The sequence below is a fragment of the Pelecanus crispus genome, chromosome 2 (assembly GCF_030463565.1).
Source record: "Pelecanus crispus isolate bPelCri1 chromosome 2, bPelCri1.pri, whole genome shotgun sequence".
In the NCBI taxonomy this organism is placed as follows: Eukaryota; Metazoa; Chordata; class Aves; order Pelecaniformes; family Pelecanidae; genus Pelecanus; species Pelecanus crispus.
This window is the reverse complement of record NC_134644.1, coordinates 50,167,822-50,195,601: the sequence shown is the minus strand read 5'-3', so window position 1 is coordinate 50,195,601 and position 27,780 is coordinate 50,167,822. Positions and strand designations below refer to the sequence as shown.

Sequence of the window (27,780 nt, the reverse complement as noted above, 5' to 3'; positions counted from 1 at the left end):
AGAGGCGAGCAACCAGTTTTCAAACATTCATTTTTTTTAGCCTAGAAAATTTTATGTTAATTTAGCATCTGGTAAGTCTTCTAGTTTTGTCAGTGTGAGGTATCTGAGACAAAGATTTGATCCTTACATTGTTCATTATCTCATTATAATACTGTGCATACATTCTTTTACATTTGTAACAGTGGTATCATCTCTTTATGGCTATTACAGTAATGATGTGAGCAAATGAGCAAAAGAGTGAGTGCCTTCATAAACTGGAGTTATTATTTTGGGTTTCAGCATAAAATCAAAATTAATGCTGGGTGGAAGAGAGAAGTTATTTTTAAAAGCAGACTGTCCTACCCACTCAGCATCCTGTTCAGGAGGCTTTTTACTTAGTTGCTTTTGAAGAGTGAAATGACTCCTTTTGTGCATTTTTTTTTTTAAACAGAGGAGGAAAGCTCTGTGCAGTGGTTTGAATGTGAGAAATTTTATCTAGAATATGGGTATCTCAGAGACTTGAAAAAGTAGTAATCAGAAATAAATAAATAATAATGTTTGTGTTAACAAGACTGTTGAGATATAATAGCCTGATTCTCTAAAATGCTGTTACTGTATTTCAAGCAGATTTTATGCCTAGCAATACAAGACTGAGACTTTCCTCGGCTTAGCTATGAAGATGGGTTGAAGGAAGCTCTTAGCAGTCTGTATTTTATTTTAATTATTTAATTCTTTTAATTATCATCAACTTAACGGCACTGAAAAAGTTAGAAAGAGGTCCAAATTGAGATTTGGGGTTTGAATCCTCAAAACTTGGAGTATTCAAGTTTGATTTTCTTCTTGCTGAGCCACCAAAGCTACACATTGTAAATCATTTTCAGTTTATCACCCTTGATTCTCTCCTCTATTCTCTTCCTTTCCCTGTGGACATTAGGTTCCTCATCTGTAATATGAATAGTCTGTTTGGAAATCAATTGGTTATTTAGGTTTCTTTTTTTTTACACTGGTCAATATTTCTCGTGCTTTGTAGTTCTTCTGTAAGAAAGTAAATCATAAGCATAGTATATATGCTCCCCTTCAGTTTCATCTGAATAACTGGATTTTTTTTTTGCTTAATTTTGTAATGTCTGCTAGTATATAATTCAAGGCTTACTAGAGCCAATTCATACAACTCTGCAGCACACAAATAGTGGTCAAGGACTTGCTATTTTTTTATTATAGTCCAAATCTTCCTCTGTTTTTATTCAGGTGTTTGTTGTAAGTATGCTTTCTAATCATGAAAATTTATCAGACTTACTGAAGATTTTAATACATCTGAACTTTTTAGGAATGTCATATTTTACTTACTGTGATCATTACATTTGTTTTCAGATTCGCTTACTTCAGTGACAGCTGTGAATTTGCTTACCAATCAGGAGATTCCTGTAGTCATCTCAGCAAAAAACAGTTTTGAGAGTTTTCTTGATACTAAAATAGGTATGTGACATTTAATGTGTAAGTGAAATAGTATAGTTTTCAATTGCTGTGTTGGAGCACCAGATACTGTTGCGGCAAATCTTTGAACATGGTGGCTCTCTTCTGGACTTTGGAATCCTGTTCTTCATTACTGTTCTTCATTAGTGAAAAACGAAGAGAAAAGTAGCTGTGTGGAATCTGTCTGGGGGAGAGATTTACATGATGATAAATTTTAATTGAAATATTATAAAATTAGTACTTTTCATGAGCTAAATTTGAGGATCTGCATATCTTAGGAGGATTGATTACCTGCAGTGCATGTGTATTTGGCTGTTTCTCACCATCTTTAATCAAAACAGAACTGTACCATTGTTTGACATAAACATTTTGCAAACAACCCAAACTTCTAGCTTGTTTTTTGTCTTATGTTTACATAAATTATGTGCATCCTTATAGAGTAATGTTTCAGACCATAAATGTACAAAACTTCCGAGTTTATCTGATAATATTTGTTTTGAGATCAGTAAAATAAATCAGAAGAGGTAACAACTCTTTTTAGGTAGTCTTGGACAGTTATCTTGGACCCTTTATCTCTAAAGGAAGCATTCCCATAATTTAGGTGCCTAATTTAGGATTGAGCATCCATAGACAGAGGGGGAAGGGCATTGCTAGAGGATACTCTGAATCGCCGGGAGTGGGCTTCTCTTCTCAAAGTCATCCTGTGAAGCTGCTTGTCTTACCTAGCCCCTCAACTTAGGCAGTTAAATACATATGGTTAGATGGTGTGACTGTCCTTCTAAGTAAAATTAGAAGTTGTACTAACTTTTAAAAATTGTGTCCATTTTAATCTGCAAACTGTGCCTTCATCAGTAGCACCCACCAAGCTTTTTGTTTACTGTTGTGTTTTGCTGTGGTCTCATCTCAGCTGCAATGAGTAGGTAATGTTCTGTGCCAGTCCTAATAGGAAAATAGTTCTTTATCTCCTCTTCCCCCTTTCCACTACATCCTTATCCCTTGAGTGCCTTTTGTTGCCTCCCTGTTGTTGATACTTCTTTCCTGCCCTGGAGCTACTTCTTTCTTCTCTACACCACTGCCAATGTTGGCTGTTCCTGCACAACAGCTGGACTGAATAAAACCAGCTGATGCTGCAAAAATGTCTTGGATGACCCTCACAAGGCTGATAGAAATTATTCGCTTGGGCTCTGTACCTTACTTACAACATGCCCGCATCTTACGCTTTAGGAATAAATCTGGTTTTGAGAACTAGAACCTCTGCTCATGTAAGAGAAGCCAAATAATTGAGATACCTAATCATATATTTCATTAAAAGCTTCCAACTTGCTCACTGGCACGTACCTTGGCCTTATGTTTATTGGAAACAGCCCAGCTCTTCCCAGGACGTTCTGGATGCCAGCTGTTGAGCTTTGCGAGTGTACATTAATAGCATCAACTTTTCAAAAGAAGAAAGACCAAAAAGTGGGGCCTGCTTTTTCTCCATTTGTAGAGCATATTGTGAAGCCACCTGTTGCAGGCTGCAGGGCTCTGAAAAATTAAGATACATACATTATTCTATAATAGGGCCTTGAAACGGCAAGAGCATGCATCTGCTGGAAAGGTGAAATAGCGATTCCATATTTTGCTAGTTAGGGAGTTATTTGTCACAGGGCAGTTTGGCTTGGTTTTCTTTAGTTATCTGCTTCCAAACTTCCATATATTGACAGAGTTAATGTATAGCAGGCATTTCATTGCCTGAACAGATGATTGTTAAACCAGTTTTGAATGAAGTAGCTTGTATGTTAATAATTCTAATGTGCTCAGAAATATTTTGAGATTTTTTGTCTGTAGTTTTCATCAACCTAATGTTGGCATGGGCTTATTGAAGTAAGTTTCTTTGCCTTTTAAAGATGACAGCAATTGTGCAAGATTGTTCAAAATATTAAATAAATTCTCACTGAAAGGAAAAAAAAATATGCAGAAAGATGTATCTCCCTCTGGGAATAATAAATCTGTTAGTATTTCAATGTTATTTCAGAATACATGTGATAATAAAGTTAAGAAATTTCTTAACTCACCCTGTAAAGTAGTCCTCCAAAGTAGAACAAAGTATCTTTCAAAATACACGCAGCAAAATCAGAGGGAAGATGTCATCATCTATCAATACGAGTAAGAGATATTTAAAGATAATGTGTCATTCTATGGTGCTGGTAAACTGCTATAATAAAAAAAAGTCTACATGGCTTAGAAGAGGAACTTGTATTCAAGATGTGTGACTGACCCAAATAATAAGATGCAAAGGGAAAGATAGCATCAGGGGCCTTAAATACTGTGACTTCTATAACTGATTTGAACAGCAGTAGGAAGTGCTCTCCAAAGTAGATATATTCTGAATAGAAAATAGATGTTACTTGTTTTCCTGAGATTATAAACAAATCATGTCTTTCATAATAAGTTAAAGGGATAGTAATGTTAGAGACTGTTGTATTGTGGTACGTTTTGATAAACTATGAAATTAGAAAAAGATTAAATTTACTATTGAAACAAGAGGACTATTTGGGTTGTTGGTTTAGTATTTGTTTCTCATATTAGCAAACAGATTTTAAATTTGTACTGTTTAAATATATTATATTTAGATAATATAATAATATTGAAAATTTTATTGTTTATCCAAATTTTGCAGATTTACTTTTATGTTTTGTCTGAACCATCTAATTTTCAGCCTTTTCTGTGGTGTCACATTGATTAATACTTGGATTACAGAGAAACTGAGAAAATGTGATTGTAATTATTGCTGCTTGAATTTCACTGCTTAAAGAACATTAAAACATTTTTATTGTTCTTAGAGTTTTAAACTCCTTTAGGCAAACATGAGTAATTATAAAAAGAGTATCATAGAAATAAAAAATTTTATCCTCAAATTGATGATTGATATCCATGTTAGTCAATCCCAGAACTAATTTTCTTTTTTTTTTTTAATCCCCCTCCCCACCACCCTCCCCCCAGGAATACCTAGTACAAGTGCAGAAGATGCTGCAGTAGCTAACAGTCTGGGTATTTCTTTCACTGAAGTCACTGAAACATTGCCAAATGGTTTGGAGAAAGTCATTAATTCTGGGGAGGTAGGTATATAAGTATGGAGTTCTTTCCAACTTACAGTAACAATGCAAACTAAATCTGTTTTCTCAAGAGTGCCAAATGATTTGTATGTTTAAAGGCTTTTTTTTTTTTTTTAAGAATCAAGCCAGGCTTATGCTACCAAATTTCTAGGAATAATTTAATGATGAAATATGTTGGCTCTTCTGTAGCAAAAAATGAGGTTATTTTCCTTTTGTGCCGGAGAAGCAGCTACACTATTGGTCTGAGTTTTGTAATGGAAACTGAATAATTGATCCTATGTTAAAAGTTGATTCTTATTTCATCATCTCAGTACATTTTTAAGCTAAATATTAATATATTAGTCCTTCTTCCACATATTCATTGAAATGTGGCGTAAGCCTTTCTGGTAACATATCTGCCTGAAGTGACATAGAAATCTTATATTTAAATATAAAATATATATGGTGTTATAGCTCTTGAAAAAATGCATTTGATAGCAGACACAAAGCTCATAGAATTACATGACAGGTAGGGTCTAAGTGGTTAAGATGTATCTGAAAGCAAGAACGGAAAAACCCCACATGAACACAGGAGAAAGAAAGCTGTTTTACCATCCATGTTTCCTCAGTCTCTACCTTGTGTTGGTGATGTTCTGGAAGTTTCAGCATACAGCAGTTGATTAAAATATCAGCAGTAAATGCAAATATCTGCTAATAAAAGCTGAAGGGGTCTACAGGGCTCTTTCTCAGCCTTGTTCTATTCAGGCCATCAAGAACATTATGCTTTGATTTAGAGGGTTTAAATGAATCAAGTAATTGGTATGTGAATAGTCTCTTGGATAGAAGGATGTTAAGCAGCAGGAAGGGGAAAATTAACATGAGGCTCATAAACTTTGACTCTCAGAAATTGCATTTGTGACTTTTTTGTCTGTTCTTGCATTTTCACTGACAGCAAATACACATTTTTCTTTCTTCTTCTGCTTCTCTCTTTTTTTAATCAGATCACAGGCATGACTCGTCAGGAGGCGTTAAAAGCTATTACCCAGCAGGCCAAAAATAAAGGAATAGGTGGAGACCTAACGAGTGACAAATTAAGAGACTGGTTAATATCTCGACAGCGCTACTGGGGAACACCTATTCCTATCATTCACTGCCAGACATGTGGCACTGTCCCTGTACCTTATGAAGACTTACCTGTGGTGTTGCCCAGTGTAACCACCTTCACAGGAAAGGGAGCCTCACCTTTAGAAACAGCTCTAGAATGGGTGAACTGTTCCTGTCCAAGGTAAGCCAGTGCTGCATTTACTGCAGACTGGGAGAGATCTCTTTGTAGCTGCCCGTTTCCTGTGTTCTTTCTGTAAGTGTTGACAACTGACCACTCTGAGCCAGGATACCACTCCAGAATGATGTTTAGTCTGACCCAGCATTGGGTTTTTTTCTTACATACTCTGTAAAATTCCTTTTTTGCAACACAGACACCCACTGCTATTTCTTCATAAACAAGCTGAAAGCTTGCTGGTTTTAAGTTGGAAGAAAGAAAAAAGGAAAAAGTGAATGATCTTCTCCGTGCCCTCTATTTCTTAACAGTACTTCTCACTTCATTTACTACAAGAATTTTCATTATCTTTCACCAGCAGAGTTCATGTAAAGCTTATAACGATTATTGCATTATTTCCTTTTGTTAAGGAAGCTAACATCATGTTCATTTTCTTAGCAATAGTCCAACAATAAAGTGTTTCCTCAGCTATATAATTCTTATCATGAAGAATCACATTCACTGTGTACTAGAGATGACAGCATATAATTCAGATTGAAGGAGATAGTAAGTATAGGCATCTTGTCAGTGTTGTAATCTTTATTGTTTGTAGTCCAGCGGTTTAAGAAATAAAACAGCCTAAATCAAGTAGTGAGAGAGATGTCATGAAAATCAGTTGTCTGATCTTGAGGGCTGCTTAGACACTCTGTACACTGGAGTTTGCATACAGGTTCTGCAGAAGGACTGGTAGAACATAAGTTATCCCGGAGAAGTTTTTCATCAGCAGTGCAACACAATGCTGCTGCTAACAGGATGACCAAATGGGAAGTACGTTATCAGGCTGCCAGGCAGGGGAATCAGACTTATAAATGGACTCTCATTGATAATGAGCAGTTTTGCAATATCTCACTGTATTTTAACATTTGCAGGGTAGAATATTAGCGTGGTTTTCGTTTCTAATTAGGTAGCTTAAACACAGCAGTTCTGTGGTTCTCTGGGAACGGGTATTTTGACCTTTGTTGATAACATGTATTTTATGTAAAACACACATTTACTTCCATGTTCCTGCATAGAAAATTTCTTCTCAGATATGCCTATTTAAATTACATACAGTTGGTGTATTTTAAAGTGTGACTCTTGCAGGGCAGCCTTACTAAACAAGGTCCACAGGTTTAGTAAAATCCCTAGAAATGCCTTGGTCTACGATTCCTAATTTCAACTGAAAAATTTTCCTGATGTTACTGAAAGTCACTGTCTGCACTCCTGGCTTCCTCCTGACCTTAATTCAAAAATGGTTTTGTTGTTTACCAGGCAACAAGGTACTTTTGATGTATAGCAAATCCTTATGGTTTCTGGATATTTATTGTGGCTGCCCTACTTAGAAGTTAATCAAGGGCATTTGTTTAGTCAGAAATAAAAGCGTACAGGATTGGTTTCTTAGCCTAATATGTGTGTGCTGAAATTAACTTTTTTTTTAATTCTCTTAGTTCTCACCTATTTGACCGCTATCATCAGTATTGCTCATCCATATGTATGCTACAGTTTCAAATCCTTTGAGCTATTGCCTTTGTGTCTGCAGTCTTCCTTGGTTTAACTTGCTCTGAGAAATTACGTCATCTCTTCCTTTAGTCCTTCTCTCCAGTAATAGGGGTTTTTTCATTAGTTGCTTTTAATATCTAGAATTAATAAGGAAAGCAAGACGGAAAGATACAAAAGTCTCTGAGTATTTGAGTGACAATAATGTAAGCAATCATAAATGCGAGGAGATGCCCTAGTTCTTCATTGTTATACAAGTCCAGGTAATTGTGTTAATTGTCTGAAGATAGTCTAATGAGATTATAGTATTGTGCCTGTTGTATAAATTTTGAAAGATGCCCATTCTGTCTGTGTCTTAGTGAGCCGTGTCCATTTAGAGTACAGGCAACGTCAGAGGCATGAAACAGATATAATTAGGGTTCAATGACTGTAAAGTATTCTTGCTTTTGACTGAAAAGGCATTCTGTTTCAGTGTAATACAGTATTATTGTACATTGGACAAGTCTCTGCTTATATATACAATTTAATGAAATGGGTATTCTGTATTAAAAAGCAGTTAGAAGTAAAATTTCTTTACTACATTATTCCTGTTGAAAGAAAAACTGGGGCAGAGACAGAGAGAAGGAAAATATTAATTGGTGATACTCTGCTAAACTTGCCTCAGCAAGCCAAGCTGAAGTATCAGGCAGACAGGCAGGTACATGTTGCAGCTCAGTTATCAAGCCTGATCACAGACTAAATGTGCAGTTGGAAAATATTAAATAGCCAGTGCCCATATATTACGTATGTTTATTATACATATATACACATTTACATTTACATACATTTATAAATTGCATCCATTTGTTACATATAGCCAGTGGTATTTATGTGCAAGTTTGTCACAGGTTGCAAAGTTTTGTTTATATTAGAATAATGCCGTTGTTTTAACAGTAAGAGTTTTAGAGAGGAATCGTTTACCACAAGTGCAGGTTGATTAAATGTGTTTATTGGCTCCTACAAACAAATAATTTATATTCAGAGAGACACTAGCAGAAAGTAACCTGAGCTTCTAAAATTTATTTTAAAAATGTTTCTCAGGGCTGCCAATATAACTCCTAGCAAAATTGATTTGCAGTAATCACAAATTAAAATTGTGCTGCAAGGTCTGGAAGAGATTTGCTACATCTCAGTGAAAGCTGAAATTAAACTAAGTTCATTTTTTCTAGAGATGATAAATGGAATCTGCAAGGACCTTTTTGTACAGACAATCAGAGGCAACCACCTGCTCCATCTGCTGAATGTTTATAAAATTATTTGTCTGCTGGTACCTAACGAGTGTTAGATATATTGAGTTCCCATTAACTTTATGGCAAAGTACGCTTGTCTGTGCTTTAAGACTTGCTTTGTTTCTTTTAAAATGGCAATTCTAAAAAATTCCAGGAACATAGGGTGGAGAGGGCTGTCCAGTGTGGTGCTGTCTTCTGCTGTTGCTGGATCTTATAGCTGTTCAGGCTTCTTTTTGGTTTGCATTTTGTTTGGTTTGGGAGGGAGAGGGAAGGGGAGAGTTGGCCCTGTTACTTGTGTTGGGCTTCTGAACATATCACTCTTCAGACTGTTCAGACCCATTCAGTTTTCAATCTAAATGTCTTCATGGCCACGCTGTACATACACGGTTGGTTGTGTCCAAGCTTGTCACTTATCTAAGAATAGTTTTTCTCCTTCTCTCTTGCTCAGGTGTAAGGCAGCAGCGCGGCGGGAAATCGATACCATGGACACGTTCGTTGATTCCGCCTGGTACTACCTGAGGTACACCGACCCTCACAACACAGACAGGTGAGGGCTGCAGGCGCGGGGCCATCGGCTGGGCCAGCCCGCTTCACAGCATGGAAGGGAAGGAAGAGGCCAGATGCTCTGGTCCTTCTAGCTGCCTTTGCAGAAGGCGGTGTAAACCCCTGGGCTGCCCTGATTTTGTGCCCATGGGTAGACACAGGGTAGGCTAGGAATTGCTTTAAAAATGTGGCATTTGGTTGCTCCCTTGCCAGGAGATCTAGAAGAGCAGGAGGTGCAGACACAACTGTGTAAGCACAGGAGCTACGAGGCAAGGGGCAGAAGTTTGCGTGAAAGGGCATTATGGCGCAGGGCATGGAGGAAATGTTCAGCTGAGGAGCTGAAGATAGTCTTGACTGGAGGATGCCATCAAGAATGACAGCCTGCCATAGAATCATAGAATCGTTTAGGTTGGAAAAGACCTTTAGATCATCCAGTCCAACCATTAACCCACACTACCAAGTCTACTCTAAGCCAATCAAGGGTAGACTAGACTAAACCATGTCCCGAAGTGCCACATCTACCCGTTTTTTAAATACTTCCAGGGATGGTGACTCCACCACCTCCGTGGGCCATTACTGTCTCTGAGACTGTGCTAAGTTGGCAATACCCTGAGTATTTCAGTGCATGGACAGAGAGTACTTTCCCACCACTAAGAAGAGGAATAGTCTGGTGTAACATCCAGCTGCCAAGAACAACACCCTTCTTTCTCTCCTTTTGAATTCTGGTAACTCTTGCTACTTCCTTGTGTGCAGACCTAAAGTCAAGTGGCATCGCAGCAAGTTCCTGCTGTGTCGGCACTTCGACTGTATGCATAATTAATGAAAGGAGATTTTTCATGTGCTGCGTATTAGTGGCTGCAGCATGGAGAGTGTGGGAAGATAGATATAGTTATTTAGCTGGTTTTCTGCTTCATAGTCTGCCTGTAGGAGCACTGCTGATAGGACTGGTTTTTCCAAAGAGGAATTAGTGGAACAGTTCTACTATGTAGTCTGAGGAAGATAGAAAGAGTTGCATTTTTTAGGTATTGATACGACATGTAGGGCTGTTTGGGGATTTATTTATTTTTTTGTTGTCCACAGCAGTGTCTGGGTAGGTACTACATACCAAGTGATTTAGTATAGCTGGGCCAATTATATTCTTTTTATATTGGCACCACCATTTTAGTTAAACTAAAGGAATATCTTCTGTGAACACTTTTATTTCACATTAATTTTAATTATTTTCTAGTGATACTGTGAATTTATTATTAATATTAAGTTATGCAGACTGCTTCCTCTCCAGTGACAGTTTAAAATATTTTTTTGTGCATGGATAAGAAGGACTTTTCCAGAAGTTGAAGATGAAAGAGTCAGATGTAACATCCAGCTGTCAAAGTAACAGCTTAGTGTAGCTAAATCTGGTTTATATTGAAGTAACATTTTTATGGTCTTCTGCATTAGATTGCTACCTCCATTTGATTTATTTATTTGGGGTTTTTTAGCTAAGCTGGGTATACGTAAGCCCTTTATATCCATAAGTCATATTTCACAGGTCTAGAATTTGGGAGAATTACTCTGTTGATTTTGGAACCTTGTGAACAAGTTAGTTTTGATTTGTTCCACTAAAGACATGAATCCCAGATCCATGATTTGCTTCTGGGTTCATCTGGGAGGAAAAAAAGTGTTGCTATTACAAAAATTACAAACGGAATAATCAAACAAGCTGACAAAACAAGTACATTTGTTAGAACAGGGCCATAAAGCATACATTAAAGAAGAACATACATACAAATGGTATTTTGAAGGCAGGAGCCCATTACAGGAGACATAACAATATTTAATGAAGCGGTAAGCAATGCTAGGAAACCATGAACGTGACCTCTAATGACAAGAGTAAATATGCTCTAAATGACAAATTTACTGTAAATTCATAGAGCATCCTTCAGTTGGAGTACGGTGATCCATCTGACTTCAAAATGTTTTGCAGGCTTATAGTAAACTGCTTCATTGCCCCCTAATGGCAACAATGCAAACTTCTAATTAAAAAAAGATCAACTGTTTTTGAGTGGGCATGTCTTTTGTCTTTCACTGTAATATATTTGTATGTAAAACTTGATAAATACTAAAAAATTTAAAGACTAGCCACAGGGTATTTATGAAAAAATCATTTAAAGAGCAAGCAAACATTTTCATCACTTTCTCAAGTAATGCATGTGGAATCTTAGTTGCTTCCCTAAAATATATGAAAATAATATTTTTGTGGATCTTCTTTTCAGAGGCAATTAAAATTTGGTCTACAATTTAATAAGCATATCACTTCTTAAAAATTAAAGCGATCTGATAGCAAAATAAAAGTTTTATTACACATGTATAGCTCTCAGTAAATAGTGGTGTCTGTCAAGTGTGATGAGCTGCTTCAGTAGAGCTGATCTTTCTTTTCCATATTGTGTTTTTTCTATAATTGTGTTTTTTTCAGGCCCTTTAATAATGACTTAGCAGACTACTGGATGCCTGTGGATTTGTACATCGGAGGAAAGGAGCATGCAGTTATGCACTTATTCTATGCGAGGTTTTTCAGCCATTTTTGCCATGACCTAAAGATGACAAAACACAAGTAAGCCTTCTATATTTCTATAAAAATCTTTCATATTTCATTTGACTAGCAAGAGTGTTAGTGGACATTGTTATGATAGAACATTACATTGAATAAGCCTGATTTTTCCTGCTTGTCAGTCTTGGCTAACTACTTGGTTTCTCACGGGCAGTTGCATTTTCTGTATGCATACATACATAGCATTTTTATTACATGAGCATTAACTGGCTCAGAGCAAATGATAAAATGTTGCTGTAGATTTTCAGCCTGCAGAAGTTTGCGTAAACTAGTAACTTCAGGCATTCTGAGTAGTGCTATTATTTCAAATTAGGTAACTTCATGCAGAATAATACCATTAATTTCAGTGGAACCATGCATATGTCGAAAAATAAGTACTATAATTCACTGCAGTATTGGAGCTGAACAGCGCAAAACAGTTCTTGATAAGCAAAGGCAGTATATGTATCTGCTGTCAATTTATTTTTTATTTAATGACTTTCATATAATTACTTTTAACTACTCTTGTTGCTAATGCTGCTATAGCCTAATTCTGCTGCAGGGTAGGATGGCCCTGCAGAGGGACCTGGACAGGCTGGACTGATGGGCCAAGGCCAACTGTATGAGGTTCAACAAGGCCAAGTGCCGGGTCCTGCACTTGGGTCACAACAACCCCATGCAACGCTACAGGCTTGGGGAGGAGTGCCTGGAAAGCTGCCTGGCTGGAAAGGACCTGGGGGTGTTGGTTGACAGCTGGCTGAACATGAGCCAGCAGTGTGCCCAGGTGGCCAAAGCGGCCAACAGCATCCTGGCTTGTATCAGGAATAGTGTGGCCAGCAGGAGCAGGGAGGTGATTGTGCCCCTGTACTTGGCGCTGGTGAGGCCGCACCTGGAATACTGTGTCCAGTTTTGGGCCCCTCAATACAAGAAAGACATTGAGGTGCTGGAGCGTGTTCAGAGAAGGGCAACAAAGCTGGTGAAGGGTCTGGAGCACAGGCCTTATGAGGAGTGGCTGAGGGAACTGGGGTTGTTTAGTCTGGAGAAGAGGAGGCTGAGGGGAGACCTTATCACTCCCTATAACTACCTGAAAGGAGGTTGTAGTGAGGTGGGTGTTGGTCTCCCACGTAGTTAGCGATAGGACGAGAGGAAATGGGCTCAAGCTGCACCAGGGGAGGTTTAGGTTGGATATTAGGAAAAATTTCTTCACGGAAAAGGTAGTCAAGCATTGGAACCGGCTTCCCAGGGAGGTGGTGGAGTCACCATCCCTGGAAGTGTTCAAAAAACGGGTAGATGTGGCACTTTGGGACATGGTTTAGTCTAGTCTACCCTTGATTGGTTTAGTGTGGACTTGGTAGTGTAGGTTAATGGTTGGCCTGGATGATCTTAAAGGTCTTTTCCAACCTAAATGATTCTATGATTCTGTGATTCATTATCCTCTGTTTTGGTTAGAGGTAAAGTTTGAGGCAGGAAGGTGAGTTACCTGATTCATCTATTCTTTGTCCTCTCAGGTTCCCAGCTTGACATCCCCATTTCCACTGAAATTCTGCCCTTTTTTTACCCTAAAATGCCATGACAGGAGTGCCTCCGCAGGGGGGATACTAGTGTCAGAATAGTGAAATACTGCCACATGCTCTGTCCAGTTCTCCCATCACGAGAGACTTTTGAACAGATTGAGTCAAAACAAGTGATCCCATGAGAGCAACTGCTCACTAATTTCTGAGCTGGCAACTTGTATGCGTTCATTCTTTACCAGTATCTGCTCTAAAAACTTGATGTAAAAGAGGAACGTACAGGTACATGGCACTGAACTCTCTTGAATGCAGCTGTTTTGCTACAAAACTAGAACTTAAGTAGCTGTGCGCCAGAAAAAGATGGACTAGTTAGTGGAGCCAGCAGACTATTTCCCTGAGTTATTTCTTAATTATTTGATGAAAACAGGAAATGCGTTTTCATCACTCATTCTTGCCTGCGAAATAGTTTGCAGTGAAAGCTGTACTTGAGATTTTGGATGTGGATGATTTGTGTACCTGTGTTTTACCCTGTTGTCTCCAGCTTGCACACCTGCAGCAGGAAGGCTGTTCTTTCTCTGAGAGAGTGGGCCTCTTGAAGCAGATCCTTTCTGTCATAGGCACTATTCCTTTAAGCAGAGAATTTCAGAGCTTTTCCGTGCAAGCAATTTCAGGCTTATCAGTTCTACAAAAGACTTCACAATCCTAATCTATCAGCCATCTAGTGGAGCTGTAACACACAGCAGCAAAATGTTCTTTTGTTAGTCAGATTCTTCCACCTCCCAAAACAACATTAACTATGGTGGCTGAAGTATTGTCACTGTAAACTGAGACCACAAGGAAGGGGATGTTTGCTTGCAAAATAAGCAGTCCACTCTGGTGTGCAAGAAAATGAAGAGGTATGGACTTGACTGAAAAGGGACCTCCTGACTGAGCTCAAGCACTAAAAGAAGTGCATGGAAAGGGGAAGGGAGGCTGAGCTACCCCTGGAAGAATGTGGAAGCATTAACTGGATAGGCAGCGTAGAATTAGAAAAGGCCATAGCTCATCTAGAATTGAAACTGGTGATGAATGTGAAGGCAGTAAGAAGAGCTTCTGCAGATGCATTGACAGGAACATCAAGGAAAGTGTTGGCCTGATACAAAATCAGACAAAGAGCCTAGTAGTAAAGGACAGTCTTTGCCTTGGCCTTTGCTGTCAAGGTTTGTGCTTGGTAGGAGAGTTTGAGGGAGCTAGGTACTACCCACTGTAGAGTAGGATTGAGTTAGGGGTCACTTAAGTAAACCAGACATGTACAAGTCCATACAAGGGCCAAATGGGATGTATCCAAGGGTGCTGAAGGAGCTGGCCTTTACCATTGTGAGGCTGCTGTCAATTGTTTTTGAAAGGTCATGGTGGTCAGGGAACATCCCTGTTGACTGGAGAAAGGCAGATGCAAAACTCATGTTCAAGAACATGCAAGAAGGATGATCCAAAGTACTTATGGGCCAGTCAGCCTCGCATTGGTCTCCAAGAATATTTTAAAGCAAATCATCCTGGTAGTAATTTTTGGGCACATGAAAGACAAGGTGACTGGGAGTAGCCACTGTGGATTTACCAAGAGAAATTATGCCCAACATAATCTGCCTTCTTTCTATAGTGAGATGGTTCCCTCTGTGGATGAGGAGAGAGCTGTGTATATCTTTTACCATGCCTTTAACAAGGCTCTTAACAAGTTCTCCCATGGCATCCTTGTAGTCTGATTAGGGAGATGTGGACTGAATGGATGTGATTAGGGAGATGCAGACTGAATGGGTGGTCTACAGCATGGATGGAAAAACCGTCTGGACCATCAGGCTCAAAGAGTCAATGTCCAAAGTCTGACTGGCAGCTGTTTGCAAGTGATATTGCTCAGGAGTCACTGCTGAGGCCAATTGTATTTAACATCTTCATCAACAACCTGGGCAGGGCAACAAAGTGCACCCTCAGCAAGTTCGTTGCGTGCTGGGAGAAGCTGTTGATATTCTGGATGGCGGGGCTGCAATGCAAAGGACTTTGGCACATTTGAGGAGCTAGTCTGAAGTGCTGACAGGAATCTCGGGAAGTTCAACAAAGGCAAATGCAGAGTCCTGTACATGGGGCAGATTGCCCGCAGAAACAGACAGGGCTGGGCCAACTCGGTGAGGAGGAGCACAACAGAGAAGGGCTGTAGGGGTCTTGGTGAACACCAAGTTAGATGTGAGTCAGCAGTAAGCCTGCGAGTATACTGTGCTGCATTAGGAAAAGCATGTCCAGCTTTGATTTTCTCTGCTCATCACTCAGGAAGTCACATCTGGAATACTGTGTCCAGTTTTGAGGCCCCCCGATGTGTGGGACTATCAAACTGGGGAAGGTCCAGTGGAGGGGCACTAAGATGGTCAGGGGCTGAATCTTGTGTCATACGAGGAGAGGCTAAGGGAGTTGAGCGTGTTCACCCTGGAGAGGAGAAAGCAAAGGAGGGAGTCTAATTGCTGTCTAGTACAGGAGGATTATAGAGAAGACAGAACCAGACTCTTCTCAGAGATGTACAGAGAAAGGAAGAGAGTAACAGTCACAGATTGCAGCAAAGTCCAACTGGGTAGAAAGAAAATAATTTTGACAGTGAAGTTGGTCAGACTGTAACAGTTTGACCAGAGAGGTTGTGGGATCTCCATCACTGGGTATTTTCAAAATGCAGCTGGACAAGACCCTGAGCAACCTGAAGTTAGAGCTGCTGTGAGGAAGAGGTTGGACCGAATGACCTCCAAAGGTCCCTTCCAACCTATGTTATTTTAAGAGTCCGAGATTCTGTAGCTGTATGAATTTGGAATGTGTTTTGTTCATACTCTGCTGTGACAGAGCAGTTGCACCAAAGCGCTGTGACAGAGCAGTTGCACCAAAGCACTGTGCCTAGAGTGGTCTAAATATGGTCAATTGCAGAAAAAACCCTCTTAACTTCAACGAAAAAAAATGCTCAAGAAACACTGACTGTCTAGTGACAACAAGAGAAGATCAAAATTGCTTTCTGTAGAAGTAGTTTGCAAGACTGTGGAGAATTCCTTTGAGGCCATGTACACTCTCAAGAACTGTTGCACATGGGCAGATATCTTACAGCATTGCCCCTCGGATCTGTTATATGTACTGCTTATATGTGTGTTCAGAATGCAAGATGACTATAACAAATTCATCAACATGCACAAAATTGCTTGCTTTAGGTCTATGCACTTAAAGCATTAGGTGCTTTTAAGCCATGAAGTCGAATTAGGATTTTGTTTTGATATGGAAATCTCAGCTCCTTCATAAATATTACCACGTGTCTTAAATATGTTTTAGCATTGGTCAGAAGCCACTTTTGCTCAGTCTTCTGTCAGGACTGCTCAAGGGCTGGTCTGAAAGATCTGAAAAGGGTCATTAGAAACAACAAGCTTATTGTTAGGAAGCTTAAAGTCATGATATCGAAGCTCACAGCTCCAAGGGAAAACATTAACATGTTAAAAAACACTGCCCTCTTGTGCGTTTTCAATCTTTCTCTAGTAGCTCAGATCTTGTTCACTGATTAAATTAGTAAAATTCTGCTATATCTCAGTTAATGAGAGCTGCCACCATTTAAAGTGTTATCTAGTATCCTGACAAATTTTTATGATTCTCCTATTAATCTGTAGTAATTTTTCATTTTGATAGGTTCTCTTCATGGAAATTTTCATTGTTTGGCTTCTATCCGCTGACTTTCAAATCTATTGAAACATTTCCTGATAGTCTTTAATTCTGTAGTAATGTCTATTAATATAATAATGAGGTTGAAAACAGAAGTTCAAAATTTTCATAGTTTAGATTTTCAAAGCAATCTCTTCACATATGATTATTACAATAGAAATATTATAGGCCATTTATTTACAGATTTCACACATGCTTTCATAGAAGATGCAATGTTTATAGGCATCCAAAATTGTAAAGGTGTCAATATAGTTTAAATATCCCATGAAGATGGGGCATGGTTGTTGTTTTGTTTTGTTTTTTTAATGCATTGAACTAGAGATGGTGGGAAGTGCTGCTCATTTCCTCAGTAACGACAAGGCAGAATAAATAGCACCCTCTGGGTATTGGTACATGTGACAACACATTAAGCCCAAATTGATGTAATTTTGTTTTAGCAGTCTGTTCTGTAAAGTGCATCAGTTCTCGAATTAATTCACAAGCCAGTCAGCCCTCCCAGCTGTGACCACCACTGGGAGAGGGGCCAGGTAAGCAGCTGAAGTCAGCAACCTCCTCATCTGTTCCAGCTTAATCCACCATGGCAAGCGTGTGCTGACACACTTGGTTACACCTGCTCAACTGTATTACTGCAAGTACAAGTTACACAGAATTTGGCTCTTCCCTAGACTTTAGTAATCAGTTCTGTCTGATGAATAATTGTAAATGGAACCTAGCACACTCTCTGAAGGATTATAAAGCAATAAAAGTTTATTGTTGCTATTAAGTCAGCAGATTTGACTGTGGTAGAGAGTAAATCTGTTGAGAAGGCACTATTTTTACATAGCTGCATTACAGAATAAAAGAAGATGTGTGATAGAAATACCTTATTCTGGAAAGGAAGGATGTTACAGCTTCTCTACATTCATTAGGGACTTTATCACCAGTGTTGATTTTAAGTAAAAGCACTCAGCTATTGACTGTGTAAAATCTGAATGTTCAATATTGTTTGATCTTTTTTCTGCCTAAAATGATCAGCTCCCACATCCCCCAATCACTTCCGGCCTTCTACAGGATTGCCAGATTGTTACAAAAACTGCAGGTTTCGCAAGCACCTGAATTCGGCTGACAGTGACTGACCAAGGTCTTGTCTTGCCTGGGCACAGCATCAGGCTCTCTCAGCCTTTCTAGAAGTGTGGGATGCAAATACATGCAGGGAGCTCCTTTACTAGAGCTATCCCTTCTTCTGCATCCACTTTATCACTGTTGAAGGCTTCACAGATTCCTTCCAGCCAGGTCATTTGTAATTGGATTGAAAGTCTCGCTAGACACCTTGCACAAAGCAGAGCGAGGAGCCCAAGGACATGGCACTGAGCAGGAGGTCCTGGTCTGTCAGTCACGCTTGCCCCTCCATCCATCGCGTGCTCCTATATGGAGAGATTGGTCTCATAGAAATGAACCTGTATATGAACGTTACTGAAAGGAAAAAAATGGATTACACACTTCATGGCTAGCACAGCTGATCCTGCTTGGAGGTGTCAGACAGACTTGACAGGTGGGGTGCTATCTGACGTACAACATGATCAAAAGCTGCACAGAGCTGAGACCACGGCGCCCGTGCTCCAGAGTGGGTGCAGACAGACTTACGGGCAGGTGAAGGCATGTCCCGTTCCAGCATCCTTACAACTTGAACTGTGATCGAGCATTCAAAGAAACTCAAGCCACCTCTTCGCTTGCTGTGCTAGAAGTGTCCGTCTGTCCAAACGCAGCTGAGTTGCAGTTGTTCCCAGTGGTATGGCTCAGGTATGATGCCAGGCCATGAGCGGGTGCTGCAGTATTTAGATCAGAATTGCATCACACCTGATGTGCTGTGGCTTCTTGGCAGTCCCCTTCCTCTTCTTCGAAGGGGAAGGTTTTAGGTGTGCGGTTTTATTAATGTAAATTGAAGTGTAACTCTGCATGTGACCGTGAGATGGAGCCACCACAACACTGGCAGTATCACTGTGCACTTCAGGAGAAATTCAGTACAGGGCTTAATTTGTTTCTGAGCCCTGTGTTTATTAGACAGGCTCTGGCTTTCTCATATTGGGCATGTCTCCATTCTCCTGCGGTCTCCCACTAGGAACACGCAGGGCTGGGGCGGGGGGTGTTCCCCATACTTGGTAATGTATTTTGTATTGCATTTTTGTAGCCTCTGTCAGCATAAACAAAAATAGGAAATGCTCGTTCCTGCATTCAGCTTTTAATAACTTGGTGTATGATCTGAACTAACTCTTTGTCATTAAAAATAAGTGTTCCTTGAAAAATCACTTCCAGTGGAGAGCCCTATCTGATTTGGATGTTCTGGCTACCTCGTTAGCTTTATTTTAGATAGCAGCAAGTGTAGCTATTTTAATAACTGTTTGAGATCTTAACCAGACTGAAGTCTGAATGATAGGGAGAAAAAGTCTTTTTTATTTTTCCTTGGTGTAATGTCTTTAGTTTGTAGAGGAAACTTATCCTGAACAGTTATCTCCTGAAGCATTTTTACACCATTTGTTGATGATAGGATTACAAGATTTTTGTTCCTGATTTTCATCTTCTAATTCACTTGGATAATTTGAGATAATTATTTCAGATTTTAGATAATTATTACCTCCTATTTTTAAAATACTTTTTCTTGTTTGTACTGTCTGAATTTTACTTCAGTTGTCATCTCCTTCAGTTCCTTTAATTTCTTTCTAAACAACAGGATTTTTCAGGCAACTTACGAAATATTGTTTAGAAAAATATTTATAAAGATGCTTGAATTGCTACTCTTACTTAACATTGTTGATAAAACCAGGTGGCATGGTAAAAACTAGTGCTGCTTTGTGACTGAATGATGGACTATGTGCCAGGACTTGCACAATATTTAAAAGCATACAAAATATGCAAGGAAGGAAACTCGTGTTCAGATATGAATATGCTGAAGAGAAAGTATGAAGCATGTCACTTTCTCTTTCCCAGTTTAAAGCTTTTCTTTCAGATATCTCCTTCCTTCAGAGTCATCAAAAGGGTTTAAAGAGTAGTACTTGGAAGATACTTGCTTTAATACAGTTAAAGCATGCATAATTATTATATAATTTAATAATATGTTAACTATATTATTAAATAATTTACACTGGTTCAAATCATGAGATAAATTGCCATATGTTTTATATTGCCTTATGTAAAATACTAAAATGACTTCATAGAAGTGAGTAGTGGGTTGGATTATGATTTTTTTTTGTACGTGTGAAGTAAAATGTCGAAACCTATTTTTACTTTTTCTTCTTTAGATGTATGGATTTATTCTAGCTTTTCAAAAAAATATGTAAATATAAGTGATGCATCCTTTTTACATAAGTTGTTTTGGTAAATACATGGGGCTTCATTAGGTGGAAGCAGGGAGGATTCAGATTGCTTAATGTTGAGCACACATGCCAGCATTAGGAGATGCAAGTCAGTAGTAACCAGCACTGATTAGCATGTCCTCCAAAATGGTGGCCACCAATGTCTTTGTGTTGGAGGATCCCATGAGAAGACTCCCCAGACTGTGTATGCCTTCTGGGTCTAGCTCCATACCTCCTCCCTGGCCCCTAGTGTTCTTGGGGTTGCTGTTACAACTGCCTTACTTTCCTGACCTATTGAGTGGGGACCAAAACCTCTGGAGATTAATTTTGTTGTCTTTTTTTTCAGTGAAAACAATGACAGACATCTGACATGATGAATTAGAAATGCAGTATCGTTAAAGGAGGTGGCAGCAATAATGTATCTGTCAACCAGAGCAGTGTTTACTTAGACTTTATTTCTTGCTGAGTGCACCACTGCCCTTAGCTTGGGTCCTTTTAAGGCTCTTTTTAGCTCTATCGTACACACATTTGATGAGAGTTTACTCTTCCTGATATAAATTTTGATAGAAAAGTAAAGTTTTAATGTTCAAGATGCTAAAAAATCAGTCCACTGACATGTGAACTTTCCAGCATTGCCATTTTTCTAGTGTACTTTTTTCTTACAGCTAGGTCTTCATGGCTAGTTCTGCAAAGGGGCAATGAATGCAAGTGCTTATGTTAGAGAAACTGTCTTCTCCGTTTATAGAAAGGAATGCGCAGCGAGATTTTAATTTGTTCAAAATGCTGTGCTCCTCAGAGAGAAGCTAGAACTAAATATTTGTAAGACAGTGAGGCGAGGTACTTGAACGCTTTTACAAATGGGGATTTAACTTGAAGTTAGTGAAATTGCACAGCTGGCCAAGAAACTTTTGTGTATTATCCATATGCTAATTTGAAAAGTGACGTTAGAATAACTCAGTGCTAAATCAGGATGCAAGAATGTGTGCAGAATACAAATAAATATTTATACTTGCCAGCCAGCCACCATGAATAAATGCACAAAGTACTCTTTCTGAGGTGACAGCCAGTTATGTATAGTCAACTTGAAATTCTTGTTTCATTAAATAATTGTGCCTGATTGGCTCAACACCTGAGGCTTATCATAAAGTATGCTTTTGACAGCTCTTTTCAACAGACAAGTTTCTTTTTCTTTCCATCCTTAGGGAGCCTTTCCATAAGCTCTTGGTTCAAGGTCTTATCAAGAATCGGACATTCAGACTAACAACAACAGGCCAGTGTTTGAAGAGGGAGGAGGTTGATCTCACTGGTAAGAGAGACTGCATGGGAAAAGCAGCACAGATGCATCCAGAAAGTCAGGGACTGAATTTGTGTAGAAGTCTTAGTGCTGGGAAAATTTTGAAGAGAAAATGAATCCTTGTAATATTTAAACTGGAGAGCAACTTCTGTGAGTTTTGGATTCGTATCCACTCTGAGTGCACAGAGACCCTACTAATCCCGCAACTTTTATTTGCGTCCAAGCACATAAACAGTGCTATGGTGTTATTTTAGCTCCAGTGTAGTCCAAAGGACCAGAAGTCCATTTTGTTAAGACAGTGTTCAGCAACTTGCTGAACAGAGCTAGTAGTCCCAGCAAAAAGACAACCTACAAAAACACCATGGCAAAGCTAACACATATGTTAGTGTATTCAGTAGATATTTGGCATGTGTAACACAGGGATAGGAAAAAGTGCTGTTTCTCAAGTTCTGTCCAGTGCCTTCACTGCGTAAGCTGGAGCAGCAGCCCTTCTGTGGGGAGCTGTAGCAACAAGAGTGGCTTGGTCGAATTTGCCTTCCTTAAGCACTCCTCTTGCACAACCTTGTTTTCACTGTTCTTCTCCTGCACCCAAACCCCATAAGCCAGTGAAAAAACAAACCAAAAAACACCTTACATTTACCACTGTCTGCTATCCTATTTCCTTCCAGAAAAGCTAGGGCTTTTCCGTAGCAGGTGTTTTTGCTCAGTTGCACCTTTATCAGTGTAAATGCCCCTTTCCATCTCGAAGTTCATGCAACAGAAGGCAGGTTCTTGTCAGTGTAACTTATTGCAATTGAAACCTATGAATTGAAATCTGGTGTTTCTAAAAGCTAAATGCAGGTCAAAATTGTACCAAATCAGTACACCTATCTAGGAGGAGGTTTTAAATGTCATGGTTATAGCAATGTTTAAGTCTCAGGGGCTATCAAGGTAGCACAGAGGATGAGTGCCAGATACAGCTCCCGAACAGTAAAAAGAGACTTTGTCATGATGCAATGGAAGCATTGGGATATTAATTGTGTTAAAACATGAAAGTAGGAAAAATTTGGGAGGGAAAAGGGTTATTAAATTTACAATGGGTTTTCCTCTTTAAACTGTTTGGAAACAAACAAACAAAAAAAGGCTACTAGAAATAGTTGTTTCTTCTTATACTACTTATACTAGGGTACAAAATTAATTGTTGTTACAAACAAGCAAAATTTGGTTTAATATTTTGTGTGTGTCTTAATATTTAGGAACTGAACCAGTTTACCTAAAAACTGGTGAGAAGCTCCAAGTTGCTTGGGAAAAAATGAGCAAATCTAAGCACAATGGAATAAACCCTGAAGAATTAGTGAAAGAGTATGGCATTGACACCCTACGTCTTTATATCCTGTTTGCTGCTCCTCCAGAACAAGATATTTTGTGGGATGCTAAAAGTAAGTTGGATTGTTTCTGTTGTTTGGTTTGTTTGGTTTTTTTTTTTTTTCCTAGTGTGTTATATTTTAAACACAAAATTAATACAGTTCCTGATGCCCAAGTTTTGGAACAATTGAATCAAAAAAGTATAATGAGCAGGTTTTATTGTTTGTTTCTTTTAAAAGAGAGGGGGTCACAAAGCTGTCACTGAGAGGCAGCTTGCAAGATTATTGCAAGCAGCTTACCTCTTTCAAGCTAAAAGCATGTATGAAAAGTACTTCTCAAGTGATATTTTCTTCTGAAATAATAGAGTGCAAACCTGAACCTCATTCTCTTATTTTTTTATTAGCTATGATAGATTGGCTGAAAATGATTATTTTAAGATTATTTTCTTCATTATAAGTTTTTTTTTAATCATATCAGATTACAGATAAAACTTTGCAATTTTTTATTATTTCCATTTATTTACACATGTATGCAATGGCTTTTGTAAGCTGGACCTTGAAATACTTCTCAGAAGAATCTCATTAGAAGATAATCAGAGTTCCTAGTAACTTATATTTGTACACCCATCACATTTTTATGAGCTTACTTCTTGAATAAGATAAGATTTACCCTCCTACATACTTATTTACTGCCATCATGCAATTTGTCATGCTGACAGATATTAATTTATTTTATCTACTGTAGTTCATACATTTTAATGTAGTCTTATGCATACATTTAAATCTAGCCCTCTTATTGCATAAGGCTTTAATAAAACACGCCATGCCTGGTTTAAAAAGGTGTATTTTTTCATTCTTTCTTGTGTTAGCTTCTTGCTACTTAGTTCAGCCTGCACTAAGCATTATTTCAGTTGGTGTCTGTCACCCTTTACATTCATATGTGTTTATTTACATATTACTGCACTGTTGTATGTACTGGAGGAGTGCGCTATTTGACCTTTCTCAGTTGGCTTTCTGTCACAGTCTAATTGTAACAGTACAGAGCTAGGCATATGAAGAGGTAATGTCTCTTAAAAAAAACCAACTGCTTGGAATCAAGCTGTAATTCCTGAGTCTCTAAGAGTACGCAGGTACATAATTCCCTCTGAAGCAGCTAATTCAGTGATACACAATCTTTTTGCTGTGTTTTTCCATCTTGAAAATACAATAACCAAATTAGTATGAGAATTGTGGGTACAAAATCTCAGTTGCGAAGTATAGTAGAGCTTGGTGGTTAAATGTTCTTTAAGAAAGCTAACCACATGCAGGTATAATCCTAGAAAAAATGCATTTAATCATTCAAACCAACCTGTTTACCACTTGAGAAATACAAAGAAAGATTTCAGAATCATGTCATGTTAAAAGAGTATTGGAAAACGTGAACAAAAGGAGATGTTAGCAGCTTAAAGATATTTCCAGGGGAAAAAAATGGAAAGTAGATGAAAAGCATCTCTTAAATCTTTAAGGTTTGGCCTGAATTTCTTGATGATAGCAAAAGAATGAATATTTAAATTGAAGAAATCAAGCAAGTTGTGGTGGGTTTGATCTTGACTGGACGCCAGGTGCCCACCAAGCTGCTCTATCACTCCCCTCTCCTCAACTAGACAGGGGGAGAAAAATAGGATGAAAGGCTTGTGGGTTGAGATGAGGACAGGGAGATCACACAGCAGTTACCATCTCGGGTGAAACAGACTCAACTTGGGGAAATTAATTTAATTTATTGCCAATCAAAATCAGAGTAGGGTAATGAGAAATAAAACAAAATTTTAAAACACCTTCCCCTCACCCCTGCCTTCCCCAGAGGGTGAAGTTCAGTCCTGATTTTCTCTACTTCCTTCCCATCTGAGCAGTGCAGGGGGACAGGGAATGGGGGTTGCAGTCAGCTCATCACACGTCATCTCAGCCGCTCCTTCCTCCTCACACTCTTCCCCTGTTCCAGCATGGGGTCCCTCCCATGAGAGACAGTCCTCCATGAACTTATCCAACGTGAGTCCTTCCCATGGGCTGCAGTTCTTCACGAACTGCTCCAGCGTGGGTCCCTTCCACGGGGTGCAGTCCTTCAGGAGCAGACTGCTCCAGCGTGGGTCCCCCGCGGGGTCACAAGTCCTGCCAGCAAACGGGCTCCAGCGTGGGCTCCTCTCTCCATGGGCCCACAGGTCCTGCCAGGAGCCTGCTCCAGCATGGGCTTCCCACGGGGTCACAGCCTCCTTCGGGCACATCCACCTGCTCCAGCATGGGGTCCTCCCCGGGCTGCAGGTGGATATCTGCTCCACTGCAGACCTCCATGGGCTGCAGGGGCACAGCCTGCCTCACCATGGTCTGCACCAGGGGCTGCAGGGGAATCTCTGCTCCGGCGCCTGGAGCACCTCCTCCCCCTCCTTCTTCACTGACCTTGGTGTCTGCAGAGTCGGTCTTTTCACATATTCTTGGAGCCAGCTGGCATTGGCTCTGTCGGACATAGGGGAAGCTTCTAGCAGCTTCCCACAGAAGCCACCCCTGTAGCCCCCCTGCTACCAAAACCTTGCCACACAAACCCAATACAGAAAATTGTCTTATTCAGAGAGTATTAAATACTGGTTCTCAGTTGCCATGATCCTTCTCTTCACTGGCTGTGTTTTGATGGCCTTTTGAGGATTGCCCTCCAGACTAGATTCCTTGTCTTTTCAGTGGTGGACATGTAGGCAGGGCCTCATGTCAAGTCCCTCCCCCTGTCCCCTGGTGTGGGCAAGCAATATTCTAGACTATGCAGGACCAGATGTGGTCAAACTTACCCAGCAGCTTATTACACCATTACTACAATCTGGATAATGCCAAGCTTACCGTGTCCAGATGATCTACATGCTTCTGGTATGAACAGGAGATAGAAAGTTTGGGGAGAGCATCATACTCCCAGTCCCACCTGTGAGAGTTCATGAGGATCATGCAGACATAGTCAATCAGGTTGTATTTTACTGTTCCTAGATGTGCAGGAAGTCTTTTATCTAGTGCAATTATACAGATAATCCACCTGTATTACAGTCACTCACATGTCTTTTACTTCTCCCAGTTTAGTAGTAGACCTGGTGGTCTTTTCAAGCGCATTTACTGGAGCAGAACTGGAAGCTCTTGCCAGTTGGGACATCTTAGGATATGTTGATACTGTGCAGTGCAATGTGACGTAGTGCTGTGCAGTCTAGTAGAAACACAACAGATCTGGAAGAGAGAGCTAAAGCCTTATCAGTGCCATACCTCAAGCCATACCTTCACTAGTGGCTCTGCACCACACCATATGGAGGACCTAGCTGTGAGCAGCAGTAGCTTGGGTCTCTCTGTAGCGTGGTCCCTAGGTCACAGAAACACATTCTTAGAGCATCCATAGTGCAGGACTGATGCCTGCAGGGTCAGGGTGAACAGCTTTATAATCTCCCCATCCCAAACTGAGCTGTGTCAAAAGATGGTACCAAGGATCAGAGCCTAGACTCGTTAGCACAGTAGCATCTCTGTAGCAACAAAAGTATATGTAATTTCTAAAATCCACTTTTAGAAGAAATCTCTCAATTTACAAAAAGTGTGTGCATGTGTGTGTGTATATATGTATGTTTGTATTCTTCCATGAGTTTGAAAAATGAAAGCATGTAGAACTGTTTTGTTGAGGCATTAAAACACAAGATGAGCATTCTAACGTTGACGTAACATTGGGTTATTTTACAGATTTAGCAAATATCCTTGCTGTATATATGTTTTAAAGTCATTGCAGAAAAATACGTTTGTTTTATCTTACTGATTTCTCTCCATTAAGGCCACCCAGCGTTATTTGTAAAGGCATTTGTAACTGCATTGGCATTTTTCATTTAAAATACAGGTTTTTTTTTTAAAATGTTTAACTCTAGTGTTCAGTTTCCTTTCTACTTTTCTTTAAAGTTTTGGTTTCATTCACTGTAACTGAAATTTGTTTCTGCAATCTTTCATTAATCTCAGCTGATGCTATGCCAGGTGTTCAGAGATGGCAGACGCGCCTCTGGACACTTGTAACCAAACTTATTGAAGCAAGGACTTCAGGGACCATGCCCAATCCTGAGCTTCTAAATAAGAAAGAGAAGGCTGAAGCCAGAAAGATCTGGAAGCAGAAGAATCTGGTGATATCTGAGGTTAAAAGAAACACTTACATACTTTGTAAATGGCTAAATAAGTTGCTGCTCATGCTAAAACCATATGCTTGACTTACAGAGCCAAGTTTTTTTCCCCACATGAGTATCTCATAAAATAATTTTTAAGTGAATTATTCTCTGTATAAGTAATTTTATTTACCTGCAAATCTTATGGGACAGAACTCTTGCAAAATAGTAAGATCTGCATTGGTAAACTTTCTCTGCTTTGTGCCTCTTTTAAAGGAGTAAGTGTTATGGCATTAAAATATTGCCAATGTAGGTTTGGAGTAACTCCATTTCCAGTAGCAAAACTATAGGTAAGTTATGCAGATTACCCCTAACAAGATCTTTTGATCTGTTTGCTTCACACCTCGTTATCATGCCTGCTGTTTCATATAGAATGAAAAACAGTTGTTGGAGAAAATATATTAGCATATCCTAAAAAAAACTATTGAAATGATTGTTCATCTCTTCTTATGTGTTGTCTCATGCTGTGATTAATGTCAATTCAATTATCAGAAGTAGACATAAATACCTGCAAAATTAACTTAAAATATTTTTCTATGGATAAAAACTTTTCCTGATTTAAATCCTGTGGCGAGGGACCTTCCAAGTGTTTTAACGGACGTTAGAAGTACAATCTTGCAATGGACGGACAAGCTGTCAACAGTGTAACTGGATTTACAAATATGAAGGCCTCTTGTAGGGGCAAAAGGAAGATATTTTATTAAA

At 39.3% G+C, this 27,780-nt stretch overlaps 1 protein-coding gene across 1 annotated transcript in view; it reads left to right on the top strand.

The window, feature by feature from the left end:
- LARS2 (leucyl-tRNA synthetase 2, mitochondrial) overlaps positions 1-27,780 on the top strand; it is an 87,353-nt gene that overhangs the window by 42,626 nt on the left and 16,947 nt on the right. The window contains exons 9-16 of the mRNA XM_075705735.1: positions 1,351-1,455; positions 4,435-4,550; positions 5,528-5,811; positions 9,034-9,132; positions 11,584-11,721; positions 21,448-21,551; positions 22,775-22,957; positions 26,879-27,048. Coding sequence (XP_075561850.1) covers positions 1,351-1,455; positions 4,435-4,550; positions 5,528-5,811; positions 9,034-9,132; positions 11,584-11,721; positions 21,448-21,551; positions 22,775-22,957; positions 26,879-27,048 — 1,199 coding nt within the window. The remainder of the gene's footprint in view (positions 1-1,350; positions 1,456-4,434; positions 4,551-5,527; positions 5,812-9,033; positions 9,133-11,583; positions 11,722-21,447; positions 21,552-22,774; positions 22,958-26,878; positions 27,049-27,780) is intronic.